This window comes from Ictalurus punctatus, chromosome 24 (genome assembly GCF_001660625.3).
Source record: "Ictalurus punctatus breed USDA103 chromosome 24, Coco_2.0, whole genome shotgun sequence".
NCBI lineage: Eukaryota > Metazoa > Chordata > Actinopteri > Siluriformes > Ictaluridae > Ictalurus > Ictalurus punctatus.
In genome coordinates, this window is record NC_030439.2 from 5,994,065 (window position 1) to 6,011,414 (window position 17,350).

At 39.2% G+C, this 17,350-nt stretch overlaps 1 protein-coding gene across 1 annotated transcript in view; it reads left to right on the top strand.

Moving 5' to 3' along the window:
* cacna1ha (calcium channel, voltage-dependent, T type, alpha 1H subunit a) overlaps positions 1-17,001 on the top strand; it is a 55,892-nt gene extending 38,891 nt beyond the window's left edge. Inside the window, exons 15-33 of the mRNA XM_017455071.3 lie at positions 62-448; positions 1,771-1,871; positions 1,944-2,067; positions 2,811-2,879; positions 2,966-3,150; positions 3,408-3,534; positions 3,656-3,781; positions 4,027-4,116; positions 4,222-4,414; positions 6,260-6,411; positions 6,549-6,658; positions 8,666-8,799; positions 8,953-9,023; positions 9,191-9,269; positions 9,897-10,018; positions 10,155-10,460; positions 11,732-11,900; positions 12,007-12,164; positions 12,256-17,001. Coding sequence (XP_017310560.2) covers positions 62-448; positions 1,771-1,871; positions 1,944-2,067; positions 2,811-2,879; positions 2,966-3,150; positions 3,408-3,534; positions 3,656-3,781; positions 4,027-4,116; positions 4,222-4,414; positions 6,260-6,411; positions 6,549-6,658; positions 8,666-8,799; positions 8,953-9,023; positions 9,191-9,269; positions 9,897-10,018; positions 10,155-10,460; positions 11,732-11,900; positions 12,007-12,164; positions 12,256-13,248 — 3,696 coding nt within the window. The 3' untranslated portion in view covers positions 13,249-17,001. The remainder of the gene's footprint in view (positions 1-61; positions 449-1,770; positions 1,872-1,943; positions 2,068-2,810; positions 2,880-2,965; positions 3,151-3,407; positions 3,535-3,655; positions 3,782-4,026; positions 4,117-4,221; positions 4,415-6,259; positions 6,412-6,548; positions 6,659-8,665; positions 8,800-8,952; positions 9,024-9,190; positions 9,270-9,896; positions 10,019-10,154; positions 10,461-11,731; positions 11,901-12,006; positions 12,165-12,255) is intronic.
* The last annotated feature ends 349 nt before the right edge of the window (positions 17,002-17,350 follow it).

The window sequence follows — 17,350 nt, forward strand, 5'->3', positions numbered from 1 at the left end:
ATCGTTTATGAAAATATGAACATACTGTGAAAAATATATTGATTTTTTTTTTTTTTTTCAGGCCAGCCCACGCAAATCACCCTGCCACCCATGTAGTTCAAGCAGTAACTGGGGCAGCCGCAGGTCAAGCTGGAACGGCCTGAGTCGGGCACCAAGTCTAAAGAGGAAAGACACCTCTGGGGAGAGGGAGTCTCTGCTCTCAGGTGAGGGCAGGGGCAGCTTTGAGGATGAGGAGCCAGAGGGGATCATGTTGGGAAATGCAGGAAGTGCCAGTGGTGGCTCTCTGCACCACCCCAGTTCTCTGGACTTCGCTGAGCTGCCCACACTCCCCAGCCCGTGCCTATCAGGAGAGTACCATGACTGCAACGGCAGGGCGTTACACCTGTCCACAGAGCTGCCCTCAGAGCTGAGTCGCGAGGACTCCACCACAGAGGAGGATCTAGATGATGTGAGTAAACAAACAGCTGCAAAGACACACACACACACACACACAGTATGTAGAGTCATTCATGCAAGCTTGTTAACATTTTGATAGTCAGAGCTAATACAAGTAGCAATGCTTTTACTTTTTTTTATATCAACTAACTTGGAGGTAGTTTTACTGAAAGGTTACAAATGTTATGGTTCTACAAACGGTTCTACAACTGGTGGAAGTGGAAGAATGCCAGGTTACCTTCTGGGTTAAAGAGGTATTCCTGTGAAATCATTTCCTGACCTAGTGCAAATTGCATAGTTATCACCTTTTTACCATGACCCGCTGTCACCCGATGTCACATTTTTGCTCTGGCCATCACTCAAACCCAAGTGACCCACCCTTCCATTTAGTTGTAGAACCACAGTTACATATGCAACTTCTGTTCTTCTTCCTTACATTCCAGACCACCAATGTGGTTTCCACTGGAACTAGTGGATGCAATGATACTAATTGATTTCTTCCTGATGATCTCATCATCATTGGAATAACAGTTCATAATCAATCATCTCATTCTGCAAGCACACTTTGGGCACACACACACACACACTCACCAGTAAAAGCATAGGTATGCATGGTCGAATGTATGTGCGATGGAAACTACCTTTTTAATTAAAGTTTACTTTTTTTAATCCCATGGTGTATATTGGAAACGATATATACATTTTGAGGCCTGTTTTTGTGTGTGTAATATATATATATATATATATATGAGCAGTAGAGGTGACATTACAAGAATGTGGCTGTGTAGTTAAGCTACTCATGTATGTAGCATATAATGGAGCTGCATGTGAAGCTTACCCTTGAAAGATATTTTTAATGTAAATAAGTTGCGTTTTTCATAGAATAACTTGTAGATAGCAAATTCTGTTTTTCAACAGAATAACCAATGCCGACATTAGTGAGTTTTCTTTCTTTTTTTGTATGTTTTGTTTGGGTTTATTTATCCTTAAGGATGTCTTCCCAAGGGTTTGACTTACTACAAGTATAATTGTAACACTGAAGGATTCAGCTAAGCGGGATGTTATTTATTTATTTATTTATTTATTTATTTATTTATTTATTTTGGTGGCAGGAAAGCAAGCTCTCGAGTGATCCAGTGTTATGGTACCTCAGCAGTCAAGAGGCTCTATGTTGTAATTGAGTTTCAAGAGCTATAAAATATGGAAAACAACAAGCTGCTTCTGATCCTGTGTTAAAGGGAGAACTAGGAAAGTGGAGAAATAACATCGTTTCATGCTGGCTTTAAGAAGCTTCCTTAGCTAGAGATCTCAATCCAGTCTGTTATTATGCTGCAGAGTTTCTGTTTTCGTCTGAAGAGGGTGCTGGATGTGTATAAACCCAAGTGGTGTAAAAGTCATGAGGACTGGTCTCTCTATATATTCTCTCCACGGAACAGGTAAGTAGTCTATATCACTTCTAGTAACCGTATACTATAGTCTTTAAACTCATTTGTGTTTCTGTTATGTAGGTTTCGTATGTTCTGCCAGAGGATCATCTCACACAAGCTGTTTGACCATGTGGTCTTAGTCTTTATCTTCCTTAACTGCATCACTATTGCTCTGGAGAGGCCACACATTCAGTCCAATAGCCCAGTAAGCTCAACTATTATATTGTTCTGAACCTTATGACCTCTGCTTTTAGTGAAAACACTTTAATACATAGTAGTACAGTCGTCAGCCCCAGATTTATTGGCACTAAGACTGCATGACTCTTGATGAAATAGGAATGTTTCTGTTTTTTTGTTTGTTTGTTTTTTTAACTTTTTGAGATCACAATTCTCACAGACTATTCTTTGACTAATTTTCTTAGAAATAATATGTATATTTATTAAATTATTATTATGACTGTAGCAGACTTTTCACCACTTTTTTAACATGTAGTCATTACACTTTCATTGCAGCTCTGTTAGGTAGCTTAATTATTGCCCTAACAGTGGATATGGACCTGTTATATGAAAGTCAGCATGATTTTGTCTCAGGTGTCACCTCGTATTTATTTCCCAGTGAAACAGGAAGTCATGGATGAGTTGCACATGCAAAAACATGTTGAACATGTAACATGTATGAACATAAAAAAGTAAAATATTAACATGAACATGCTTCAGTTACAGTTTTTATGAGAATTTCTACGGGCAAAAGGTTACAATTCTCTCATATATTCAGTGTGAGATTATACTAACTGACTACAAAGACTTTATTATTATTATTATTTTTTATTTGTTTTCTATCTTTACCAAGGGTGTCAATATTTCTGGAGCTGACAGTATTTATATGCCTTTATGTCATTTTCACTCTTTGATGATATCCTCTGTATGCTGTTCTTTTTGTTTTTCTAGGAGCGAGTGTTCCTCAGTATTTCCAATTATGTATTCACTGTGATATTTGTTGCTGAAATGACTGTGAAGGTACTAAGTTTCAGTCTGATACAGATATCCAAAGTAGTATTGCAGTGTCCTTATAGCTCACTGACTAGCTATTGCTGGTCTTGTAGGTGGTGGCTCTTGGCTTCTATTCAGGAAAGGATAGTTATCTACAAAGCACCTGGAACGTGTTGGATGGAGTGTTGGTGTCTGTTTCACTCATTGACATCCTGGAGTTCCTGGCATCCACCGGTGGGAACAAGATCTTTGGTATTCTGAGAGTTCTACGTCTACTAAGGACGCTGAGGCCTTTAAGGTCAGGATCCTTGTTGAAGGGTTGTGTAACTGCTAGAGTTTGGGGTTACATCGGCTTTTCAGTATTAATTATAGAGAATGTACTGCCATTTTTTTATATATATATATATATATGTCCAGCTATTCCCTATTATCCTGGAATATATTTAAATGATAATACATTGTGGCTAAGTCCCAATCATAAGCATCATTCAGAAAACCTGCACTGTGCTGTGTAGATGCTGAGCATGAGGATAGTGTTTGTTTTTGTGTCGGCAGAGTGATCAGTCGTGCTCCTGGACTGAAGCTGGTGGTTGAAACTTTGATAACGTCACTGAGGCCCATCGGGAACATAGTACTGATCTGCTGCGCGTTCTTCATTGTCTTTGGCATTCTTGGAGTTCAGGTGACGACTTGTGAGAGTGTTGTCTATAAGAATGAAAAGCTTCTGCAAATGAAAGTGCATGAAGGTGTTTATTCTGTGCGTCATTAAACAACTCAAAGAACAGATTTATTTGAATGTTTAGCTCTTCAAAGGCAAGTTTTACCACTGTGAAGGCTTGGACACAAGAAACATCACTAATAAATCAGATTGCCTACAAGCCAACTACAAATGGATTCGGAGGAAGTACAACTTTGATAATTTGGGGCAGGTAAGAGTTAGGGTGAAAACTTAAGTCACGCTTGTGTGGGGTTTAATATATACATTCCAACTTCTAAGTAATCGAGTTTGCTTTAATAGGCCTGAAAAATCATCCGGGAGTTTTAATGGAGTGCTATAATGGACAGCTGCATGCCCAGTGAACTAATGCATCTGACGACCGAATACAAAATTGGAAGTCACTTAGACTCCCTGAGATGTCTGAAATTTCACTGGCGTTGTATCTCTATTTCTCAGGCTCTCATGTCGCTGTTTGTGCTGTCTTGTAAGGATGGCTGGGTGAATATTATGTACGATGGCCTGGATGCTGTAGGTGTGGACCAACAGGTTTGTTATTTTGGAAGGTCCTACTGATAAACAATAAAAATCCCACTGTTTTGCCGTGTTGAATATGTAAAAGGCTACTCTTTTTCTCTTCATTATCACTGAAAGCCGGTACGTAACCACAACCCCTGGATGCTGCTTTATTTCATCTCCTTCCTGCTGATTGTGAGCTTCTTCGTGCTGAACATGTTCGTGGGTGTGGTGGTGGAGAACTTCCACAAGTGTCGGCAGGACCAGGAAGAAGAGGAGTCGCGCCTGCGTGAGGAGAAGAGGCAGCGGTTGATGGAGAAAAGGCGCAGGAGTAAGGAGAATTGTGGGTCTGGTCGGTAGTCTATTTTTCTGAGCACTGCCTGCCTCCAGAGCCTGAGAGAAAAAGAGAGACCTAGTGAAAGAGAGAGCAAGAAAAAAAAAAAGCGAATAATGACATAAAATGACAAAAGCCTCTTAGAGTTGTGTTGGTGGCCTTGAACTGTGATGGCCTGCAGCATGTTTGCCTTTGCATGTTCCCTCATCACTAAATACAGCATGACAGGTCTTCAAGCCGCAGGAACACACAGGGACACACAGGGACAGTTAGAGCCGTATTCTGTGAGTGCAGTGTGCGGCCAGTTGATTCTTATCTTTGAGTGAGCGGGTAGGAGCAGTAACATTTATCTTTGATTTCCTAATTCAGGCTCTGGCTTGTGTGAAGTTACACTGAGCCACATTGTGCTGCTGGAGAGATAGGGGAGCGAATGAAAATTCCCCCTGGCTCCATCAACGTCTCAACCACAATGCCTTTGAATCATTGTGTGTACAGAAAGTACGGGCAGCGTTATCCAGACCACTCATGAGGGAATTAAAGACACTAAAAGCATTGGCTATGGTTTTACATGAGTCAATAAGGGAAATGTGCTTACTGTATTATTTTATGCAAAAGCAACCATGCCGGCCAAGGTAAAGCTACCTAAGTAATGATGTCTAGCGGAAAACCAGACAGTTTTATTTTTTTCAGTTACACTCTTCCCATGGCCCATTACTCCTCAGTCGGTGGATTAATAGTATTGCATCTGTGACTTGTAAAGTCCATATATCAGAGTTTGAACAGAATTTCAGATTTAATCTAATCACAGTGTCCCTCTGAGGCACCTGCATGTCAAAGCCATTGTTTTAAAGCAGTTCATCATTTAGGATGAACTTTAAAGATGAAACCTCTTGGCTCTGATGCTGACATTTGAATACTCAGTAGCCAGTAACCTCAGGAATGCAGTCACTTCTCTGGCAAAGTGCATTTTTATGATAGCTCTCAATGATGGGGCTTTAAAAAAAATAAAAAATAAAAAATAAATTAAAAAAAAGGGAAGATGGAACTGTCCCTGAAAGGACGAGTGATTTATGAGCAGCTGTCAGCTTCATCTGACACAGCAACACATTTTAGCATGTACAAGAAGTTGGGCATGATGAGATGTTTGGTGAGATGTTCCCTGTCCTACTGTTGATTTATCATGGCCTGTCAGCGTAATTCATGCCAAACGACATGAAAATTGATTTTGCTTGGCAGACCTTAAATACAGCAACTGCATTTGGTTTGGATCCGTTTGGATCTGAAGATGAACTGTTAGTGTGTATCCGCATGTGCATCATTATATAAGTATACCGTAATTCCTGGCTTCTCTCTTGTCATTCGGTAAGTTCGACTGTAAACATGCAATGTATGGCAGACTCAGAAAGATGGATTCAAGCTGAAATTGAACAATGAAATTTAATAGTGAAACCTAACACTACTAATACATCAAGAATCATTCAACAGTACTAAATATTGTACTCACCATGCAACACTCACAGCCATTCACATGGGTATGTTTACACACACATAGCCAACTGTCATGTTTACAAAGGCATGATCCCAAATACAGCATGTTCACAAAGACATGATGCATGATTGGGAGCCAAGTCCAGCAGGGGATATGAACTTTAATGTTTCAAACTTGATTCCATGGTGTATTAGTTTCAGCATTATAAAAATGTCCTACTCTGCTGCACTGTTCCTTTCGTGCTCATTACTTCCTGCCTGTGCCTCATTAAATTAGCTATACTGCATGTATCCTGCATTATGCTGAATATGCTGTTCTGCATATGTGTGTGTGTGTGTGTTTGTATGAAACAGAAGCACAGCAGCGGCCCTACTACGCAGATTACTCACCAGCCCGGCTCTACATCCACACACTGTGCACTAACCACTACCTGGACCTCTTTATCACCTTCATCATCTGCATCAACGTGGTCACCATGTCCATAGAGCACTACAACCAGCCCATGGTGAGTCAGAATCTCTGTGAAATGTATTCTTTAAGCTACTACACTTTATTTGAAAACTGTATTTTTTTTATTTATTATTTGTTCGTTTGTTTGCAAATAGCCCGAAACGGTTTGACATAAAAACCTTTTTCCTACAGTATCTAGAGGAAGCGTTGAAGTACTGCAACTATGTCTTCACTGTCTTCTTCATCTTAGAGGCGCTTCTCAAACTCGTGGCTTTTGGCTTCCGAAGATTCTTCAAAGACAGGTATAGCATAAAACCTGGGAAGGAAGTACAATATTTCTGACACTACTGTCACACAAAAACTCAGAGACGGTGCTGATAATGGGGAACATGCTTCAGGAATGAAAAAAAACAACAACAACATTCGGACAGATTTCATTCAACACCCCTATGTGAAGATTTTATTTCAGCAGCGGTACCAGTGCAAATACATATGATTATACAATGAAACAATACTAACAGAAGCAAACAAGGGCGCAAACAGGTGGAAGAAATGGCTCAGGAATGGTTCAAAGCACGAGACCTCACAAACAATCACGTAGAAAGTTCTGATTTGTGTATTCTTAAGTCTGACAGGCAGGGAAGTAGATTATCAGTATTTCACTGCAGGGTGGGGAAGAGGTGAGGTAGGTGCCACAAAGCAGGGAGAAGTCATGACTGGTGCCTTATCTGCAGGAGATGTGACAACTATAAACTAAAGTGGTACAAATCCATGATTAGGACCAGGGGGACCACCCCTAGACAGCTAAAGGAATATCAAGATATATCTTTATGAGGAGAGCAGGCTTGAGGAGAGCAGGCTACCTCAAATCTACTTACTATAATACATTTTTTTTTAGAATAACCCATCTTGTCACATCTCTAAGGAATCATGTCAGCTTATAACCTCTAATAATCTCTGGCATGTAGCTTTACACTACTAAAGTTACCATTGTATAGGCTTATGCTCTCATGCAGTGTACTGGTTTGCAGGTAAACTTTTACAGGGAAGTGGACCTAAAAGCTTTAAAAGTAGGACCATGCTATGCTACTGATACATTTTGTACTCTTTTCTGGCCACAAGCTTCAGGATCTTGAAGGATGCCATTCGATTGGCTTTCTTCACCTTCACTGGTGCTCTGTGCTTTCAGTAAAAAAAACAAAAACTTCTGACCACTGTGACACAATAAGCTTTTCAGAGCAAATTATAGTCATGAAGAGGCTTAGTGGTTAGCACGTTCGCCTCACACCTCCAGAGTCGGGGGTTCGATTCCCACCGTGGCCCTGTGTATGTGGAGTTCGCATGTTCTCCCCGTGCTGCGGGGGTTTCCTCCGGGTACTCCGGTTTCCTCCCCCAGTCCAAAGACATGCATGGTAGGCTGATTGGCGTGTCCAAAGTGTCTGTAGTGTATGAATGTGTATGTGAGTGTGCCCGGCGATGGATTGGCACCCTGTCCAGGGTGTACCCCGCCTTGTGCCCAATGCACCCTGGGATAGGCTCCAGGTTTCCCCGTGACCCTGAAAAGGATAAAGCGGTATAGAAGATGGATGGATGGATTAAAGAGTTTTATTTGAAGCAGATAATGATGATAATCGCACAGGTATGCCAACAGACCACGTGATAAGGCCTGCGGCTGGTCATCTTTCATGTCAGTCATGTCAGTCTCTGTCATGTCAGTCATGTCAGCCTCTTTCTGAGAAAACGGAAGGCTCTTGACTATTCATGTGCCAGACTCTCTAGTGAATGCTAGAAGTTTGTTTTGTGAATTTATGCGAGTGGCAAAGCACATTCTCATATCTGCATAGCTGGTCTACACTTATTTAGACAAAAAATAACAATCATATGTTTGCTCCCATTGTTCTATAATTAGGCTATAGTACAATGTGAAACGACCTGTTACCCATGCTAATCTAAAATGACACAATCGAGTGCATCTGATTAAACACAGCAGTGTGATTTAAATCATATATTTATTTCATATGCATAATGCAGGAAATTGTGTTGACTCTGATCAGGTAATGGATTGAGTGTTAAATGAATCGTTTGTTTCAATTATACCACGCCCTATGAATTAAGAGGAGTCAGGAGTCTCCCAGTTTAGCATTTAATCTCAGAGTAGCCAAGATTGATGCAGCCATCCTAAACCTTTATCGAGTGGAATTATGTTCAGAAAGGTCCTAATGTTGTTTCTCTGTATAGTGTCGTATAGTACGGTGTTCAGTGCAAGCAATGTGACCCTGTAGCTGTAAACACTGTGCTCTTCCTGACAGGTGGAACCAATTAGATCTGGCCATTGTGCTTCTCTCCATCATGGGCATCACGCTGGAGGAGATCAAGATGAACGCTGCCCTTCCAATCAACCCCACTATCATTCGTATCATGAGGGTTTTGAGAATAGCTCGAGGTATTTTAATACCTGCTTCTTCACTCTCAGCAAATGTCTCTATACGGGCACATACTGACACTTTAGGGACTCTTATTCACAGCATTATGAGCATGGTTATGTATCATAGGAGGAATGCTGACTGTGATTCATATTGTGTGTATATTTCCACAGTGCTGAAGCTTTTAAAGTTGGCTACAGGAATGAGAGCATTGCTGGACACTGTGATGCAGGCTCTACCACAGGTTCACATCTTCTTCCATCATATATGAACATGACATGGAAAGCTGTATTAGTGTGATAGCAATATTTTGTGAGAAGGCAAGATAGAGAGCAGTAACCACAGAGCGTGTTTGTGTGATTAATTATTTATTAAATGATTGTATAATACTGCGTTGTTTTTTCTTTTTAGGTTGGAAATCTGGGCTTGCTGTTTATGCTTCTCTTCTTCATTTATGCTGCACTCGGCGTAGAGCTCTTTGGGAAATTGGGTCAGTGCTGTATTTCTTGACTGCACTCACACTTGCGTCTCACTGTCCCAGCATCCGTGGCAGTGCTCATCATTGCCTGCCATTTTTAATTTTTGGGTCGACAGTGGTTGGAAATGATCCTAAGGGCAACTTTACTTGTAAATCTAGAGCTCTTTCTAAATGACTGTAGCTTACTGTTGGGTGTGTGTGTGTGTGTGTGTCATGAGGGGGGGTCTTATGGGTTGATGGAGAGGCAGCTAAATTAGCTCTCTTTGGAAAATTGCAGGAGCTTATTTTTCTCACAGCGGTTTTTTTTTATGAGAGGAAGGTCTTGGGCCTATGGAAAGGACTCTTCCTCTATCCTCTAATCAGAAGACAGGTAGTATTAGGGTCTGTTTTGAAGGACTGATTGCATTTAAGTAATTTGACTTTAAAAAATAATGCTAATTATTAAGTCGAGCATTTGTGGGCAGATGCTTATTTTGACTTTTCGTTTCCATTTTGCACCCCACACACACACACACACTTTTTACACCACATTTCAGAGATAATCAGCAAGGCTTTAAAAATATAACACTTCTGCTTGAAATGTATTTAGCCGTGCCTGTGCTTGGCTGTTGCTATATGTTTTCATCCACTTATTTGTAGAATGCACTGACAATAACCCATGTGAAGGACTCAGTCGACATGCCACATTCGAGAACTTTGGAATGGCCTTTCTAACCCTCTTCAGAGTTTCAACTGGTGACAACTGGAACGGTATAATGAAGGTACTTTATAAATGTTGAGCATGAAAGCTAAAGTATTCATTTTAAAAAGCTGTCACTATGGAATCCTCACAATATGTATAATATTTCCCTAATAGTATGTTGTAAGTTGTGTCAATAAATATTCTATGTTGTGCAGGACACTTTAAGGGAGTGCACACCGGAAGATAGGCAATGCCTGAGCTACCTGCCCTTGGTATCCCCTATATACTTTGTCACCTTTGTACTGATGGCCCAGTTTGTGCTGGTGAACGTGGTGGTGGCTGTGTTGATGAAGCACCTGGAGGAGAGCAATAAGGAAGCCAAGGAAGATGCCGAGATGGATGCAGAGATTGAGATGGAGATGGAAATGGCCCGGCGTCACAGTAACGTCTCAGCAATGAGCTCTGGTGGCCCAGAGGGCAGGGGCACCTATATGAGGCCAAGGCCACATTCACCTGAAGAGGTATGTGACGATCTCACAATATCTGCTTGAATGATTCAGCATTGGCATGGAGACCACCAAAGGCACTAGAGGTTTGTGTAAAATAAAAAGCCTTCACAAATTATGCTTGGCAGCAGTTGCACAGTGAACATGAAGAAAGTTTTAGCCGTGAATGATTAGCCATTTTAGACTCAAGTCTATGGAAGGGCTGATGGCCGAGCGCAGAACAGTCCTGTCTAGGTGGACCTTTAATGAATTCAGTGCTTAGTTGACTACTAGTTGACTAGTGGACTTGTCTCAATATCACATACACTAATATGCAAATATCAAATAAATAAGCATTTTAAATTTATTGTTCAGTTCTGTATCTGTGTCCTCTCTACCACCTACTTCAACTCCAGCGGTGACTGCACACAACAACGGCCGCCTTCCTAACTGACATGAGATTTAGATGGAACAACTAAATTAGTGACAAATCGTCAAAGTGATAGAAATAAATGTGATGAAATTGCATTCTGAGAAATGTAAATATTGTACTGAAACGTAAAAAAAAAAAAAAAAAATCTCTGATAATTTGTTGCATAATGTCCATGCAATATCTGGAAAGTTCTAGTTGTTTCATTTCTTAATAGTGTTTGGTTCCCTGACTTGGTGGACTGAGTTTATATATATATATATATATATATATATATATATATATATGAGCTTGTATATAATACTCGCTGTTTTCTAAACTGACAGCACATCTTGGATCGCACTGAATTTTATTGATACATTTTTAACATCCAGATCAATAGAAAAGAGATTGCTACTTCCAGCAGTCATTCTTGTGTTAATATAATGTTGTAGCTATATATGTCAGACTTATATTAGCATAGATTAATATAAATTTGACATGGAAATATTTTGTTTGCAAACCATTCATTCAGAGAAACTAATAGGGCTAAAGAGTCGCGTAATCCGTTTTTGCAATAATGAAAACTGAAACTCAAAAGCTCAATAAAAACTGACTTGAAAGATTTAACTGCGTCACTATATTGACCTTAAAGATAGAAAATTGGCCACATTTGTGAATTGAGTTGTTATAGCGCTTCGTAGCATTAACGAATGTGTTTTTTCTGTATAATATTTAAAGAGGCACTGACGTTATCAGCGCTTCAATGCTGTAATTTACCACTGAGCCAGGGATTGAGCTTGCATTAATGGCTTGCTTGGATTTTCTGGAGTGGGTAAAGGGGAAGTTGTAAGTACGTAACAGGCAGATTATAGAGGATTATGTTTCTCATACACAGGATGAGCGAATGCAGAGAACTCAGGAGAATTTGTTATCTCCACGAAAGATGTCAGTGTCCAGGATGCACTCTTTGCCTAATGACAGTTACATGTTTCACCCGGTGAGGCCAGCCAGCGCACCATACCCTCTGCAGGAAGTGGAGCCCACTCAAGCATACCTCGAATTAGGTACTTACTATTTTTCAGTCACATGGTTTATTAACCATGTTTTTATTTTTGTGTAAAATTGAACCCAAAATTTGGAGACTAAACGGTGGACTAACTTTCCATATAGGCTCAGTGACCTCGATCCACTCACAGCCATGTGAAGGTCATTCCTTGCTCCAGGTTCCTGGTGTTCATCCTCAGCCCCATATTAGTATTTGCATGCCTAGGATCCCCACTCCAAAGTCATCTCCCCTGCATGTTGTAGGCAGGCCTCTGCGTAGACAGGTACAGTTTCATATCGCTAAATATCTCTATCTTTCAAATCTTTATTATTACAATTCCCCGATATTGCTTACACCATGCTTTTTGATTTCAGGAAGCAATCAAGAATGACTCGATTGATGTGCAAATGTGTGACTCCAAAGGCAACAAGGAGAAACATATTAGGAGTACAAGAGCCAGCATCACCATCCCGGTGCCGAGGATCTCCACCCCCAGCAGCCCCCTGGTGTCTCCTTTCCTACCCTCTTATTGCTACATGCCCAGAGTCTGCACCCTCCAACACCCTCACCACCAGAGAATTATTCCCCTCCGACCACACAGTCGGGCCAGCAGCAGCCCCAGCGACTCTATGCTGGACTCGGCCGACCCAGCCGATGAGGAGGTGCACCATATAAACAGCTCAGCCAGGCTGTGGGCAGGAGTCCCAGCAGAGGAGCGGTGCCACTCACTGTCCCCCTGTGTCCCATCGTGGCCATTGCCTGTGAAGAACTGTACCAGTGCCACCAATCTTACCGACTACAGCACTAAAGACAAGGACTTTAAGTTCTTCAGCGTGGACGCCAGGGGATATTTGGACAAGCCCTCTGTTTCCGAGGATCATCGGCGGCACTCCATTGAGATTTGCTCTTCTGTGGACAACAGTGCATTTGAGCCTGGAGTTGGTGAAAGGAGGCACCTGCCCTCACGAGGACAATCACTGCACATCCCCAGAAAGAAGAAGATGAGTCCTCCTTGTATCTCTGTCGAACCCCTACTAGAAACAGTGCTACCACCGTCTCTCGTGTCCATGAAAAAACTGTCCGAGAGCACGCTACTGCGGCGAAGGACGCCATCTTATGAACTGGCCCTACAGCGCGACTCTCTAGACTTCCTGGAGCACCAACTCCCCAGTCAGCCTCTCATCAAAGTGGAGAGGCAGCTCTCACACTGTGGCGAATATCTCTCTCTCCCACGGTTCCCCTTTCACCAGTCAGACTCCAGTTCCTGCATCGTGCGTGAAAGCAACCCATCCGCACAGCCCCCTCGTTTCGACAGTGCACTGGAGGAGTCCACAGATTTCAGCACAGTAAACAGGACTGCTCAATGATAGAGATGAAAATGTTGATGGTTTCCGACTGGTGCACGCAATGTGGCGTGGAAGTTATTTTGGATGTGGAGCAACAACCACTTAATTCAATAGCCAAAGTTTTTTTGAGATGTATAATATTATGTAAGCCAGCCAGGAATGGCAACTTTGATAAGAGTGTGATCGGGCACGATGGGATATGCAATTTCAGGTTTCCATATGGAACTCTGGTTCTTATCTTTTTCCCACTGCTCAGTCACATTGATTTGAGTTCAGGATGTGTGATGGGTTTTCTTTTTCTTTTTTTATTCCTTTATCCATCTTGTCATTAATATTGCTGTTTCTGTTAAAAAAAAAAAAAAAAAAAAGAATACGCAGATTAAATAAAACAAAAAAAAAGTGGATAAAAAAAATACAAGAACTGTACATGATCTGTACTTTATTAAATCACATGTTGTAAATTGAGGAAATATTGTATTGGTGAAGAAAATAGATCTATTCATATGCACATATTTTTATAGAGATCTATAATGTTTTTGCACATATCAATTTGAAATTCAAGTTGAAATGTCTTTTGTTGTCCTCTTGTGAATGTACATTTTTTTAAAATCAAATAGCAGTGGGAACAATTATAGTCTATTTAAACCTACTGATACCGAGATGATTTTTATTTTTCTATTGGGAAGCGGGATATGACATATTGAAGTAGATCTAGCGACAACCAAACATCAAATGATCTGTAGCCTGAGTGCAATACACTGTAAATGTTTATGTAAGTTTACCCTGTTAGGTTGCTCGCATTTTATACGTAACATAGTATTGAGCATCTCACTAACACGACCTTATACCATAATCAAATTCATCTCAATGTCTTAAGTAAAGAATTCACTCACACGTTCATTATGTAATTTAAAATTGGCATTTTGTGACCCTTAGCTGTGGCACGGGCAGTGTGCATGTGAGGGACAATATAAATCATTATAGATATGTGGCAAACTTTGTCATTTTCCTCATTATTTTCTAACATTTGTCTCACAGAGTGTTTTCCTGCCAGGGTTTGTTTTAGCGTAAACGTGATCTGGTTTAATTTTAAGCTTCGATATGTTTCCTCTATATTTGTGTTCAGTAAAGAGACATTTACATGAAGGAAATGCTGTATATGGGTGATTCTACAGCTGTGGGCACTTTTAACCATAAATATAGAGTTATTTAAAAGTCCTGGTCTGGAATAGCTGATACAGAGCCAGTGTAGTCCCTGGCTATATTTCCCCTTCACCTTCAATTTCACCTTCAGTAGGAGACAGGTTACTTTCATGACAACTTCTATAACTGCCATGGGATATTAGTGTTATTCAAGAGCTTTTTATTAGAGCTGAACAAGATAAATTAGAGATGGCACGATAGCGCTTCTTCTTTTCCGATACCGAAACCATGAGCATCAGCCAGTACTGATAACCATCCCATATTGTTTTCTTTAAAAACTGCTACACTTTAAAATATTTTTTTTATTAACTGAGGAACCACTTACATTGTAAATATAATAAAGTACAAATGATAAATATAATTAAAAAAATCGACCCTAACAAAAAAAAAAAACCCAACCCCAATATGTATATATAAATATTTCCAGTTCTAAAAAATTTTTTCCAGATCCAATATCAATCCTTGCCACAGAATCTGATATCCAATTCACTGTTGTTTGATTGCATCAACCCAATATGTTGATGATGGGTATTGGATCGGTGCCATCTCTTAAAAAAAAGTTTCTTAGTTACTTATAAGTTGTATTGTCCTAATACTGCCTGGTTAGAAATAACTAATGGTCTACAGTATATACAAGCGATGTTTCAAACAACCACAATTTTACAATCTTAAAAGACTATACGAACATATGTTACTTGCAAAATTAGCTTTATAAACCAAAATACTCATTTATACATATATAATTGACAGATTAGAATACATAATAACGGATTTGCATCCATAGATAATGAACAATAATATTTTTGAGCAGGTCATATGATATTTATCCCAGATTAATAGAGCAGACTTAGAAGCAGCTTCCTTTATTGGAGTATTGGAGCTGAACTGTTCCTACTGTATATTGGCACAATTAATAATAAATGCGGTTGGTGTGTCGATAACAACGACATATTCAAGTAATAATACAAATACACTATCTACACTATTTGTAACAATACAAAAAAATGCACTTGTTTTTGATGATTAAACAATACCCTGTTATTTGCTATCTCAAATGTTAAACATTTATTGTAATTAACAAAATATTTTTAACATACCATTAAAATACACCTATAAAAGGTTATGTTTAGCACAAAACTCAGACATGCTCACAACAAGGACATTCCATTAAAAGATGCAGTAGCGTTTCGATTTATAATAAAATCTCTTTACTGGCTGATGAATTTATGCACAAATTTAAAGGACTTTAAAGTGCCCATTGTGACAGAAACACCCATACGGACTATGTCTTTGAGGTACGCATTTATCTTATTCCATTTAATGATGAAACATTCGATTCTGCTCATTCTGACACTTACAGTATTTATATCCAATTTCATGAACATATGAATACAAATAACAGAATCTTAATGCTTTTGACCACTGATCATTTGTCAGTTTTCTCAATTTTTGAATCCTGAATTGATTCAGAAAGTGAAACTATTGCATGTTATTGGAAAAAAAAAAATACATGAATGTTTTTGAGGTTTATGATATTTGAGCTTTAATTTGTATAATAACTACCTGCACTAGACTGCATTGGGCCGTCTGGGTTTTCCTCTTTGTAGATCAACTTATTCATTGTCTAATGCAATATTTTATCTGTATCTTTGTGATCATAGCTCAAGCAACTTAGGTGTAAGCAAAAATCATGGCTGGTAGAATATTTTAATGGCATTTAATGGCATATTTAAGTACTGGACAATTAATGTTCAGTCAATTTATATGGCTCAGAAAATGTTTTTTTTTAAACCAGCACCATGACTTTTGAAGAAAAAAGTTTTAAAAAGAAATTAAGAAAAAAAAAAAAAAAACAAGAGTTGACTTTTTTTTTTTAAATGAACAAATGATAGAAATGAGTAAAAGGATTTGGTGTGTACATGCTTAAATTATTTGAATCACATTGGTGATATGGAAACTACAGCTTTCACAATCAAGCAACCTAGTATCCTTAAATAATTAATCTAAGCATTCTCTCCATTCTTTAGTGGAAGAAAGTTGAGTCTTTTCTTAATTTTTTTTTTCTTGAAGCAAATTGTTTGCAATAATTTTGTCTTGAGTTCTTTGATATGGCTCAGATGTGATGCAAGGGAGGTATTTAAAATGGCTATACAATTTCTACACTGTATTATAACTTTTTATTGTGCAATGATCTGAGCGGTACTCTCTGTCATCTAAAGATAAACATTTTTATCAAAAAAAAAAAAAATCGGTGTCCTTTTTCTGACTTTTTAAAACTACAACAATCATACTTCTTATTACATTTAGGAGACATTATTGAAAAACAAACATGACCACCACTATTTTCAATGACTTTGAAATCCTCTTTCCACAAGACCTGTACAGTTGTATTAAAATAAAGGTCAGAAGAAACAAACATTTCTAGAATAAATGGAAAAGTACAAATGTAGCTTAATAGAGAAGTTCATTCATTCAGTTGATGTGATCATCAATTGAAGGGCATCTTTTGATAGATCATATTTTGCTTAATAGATTAAAAACATCAATTGTGATGGACTAGCATCCCATCCAGGGTGTATTCCCACCACACGCCCAGTGTTCCTGAGATCAAATGTCAAATGTATTCCTACACCACATTTAAACCAACTTTCATTGAACCAAGTGGAAATTCAAGTTGAGGAAGCCTGCAAAGATTATTATGAATCTAAAGATTATTGAGAGATAAGAGAGAAATAATATAAGGAATGAACCAATAATAATAATAATAATAATAATAATAATAATAATAATAATAATAATAATAATAATGCAATGGATTGGCAATCGCTGCAATGGATTGCCACCTTGTCCAGAGTGTACCCCACCTTGTGCCCGATGCTCCCTGGGATAGGCTCCAGGTTTCCCTGTGACCCTGAAAAGG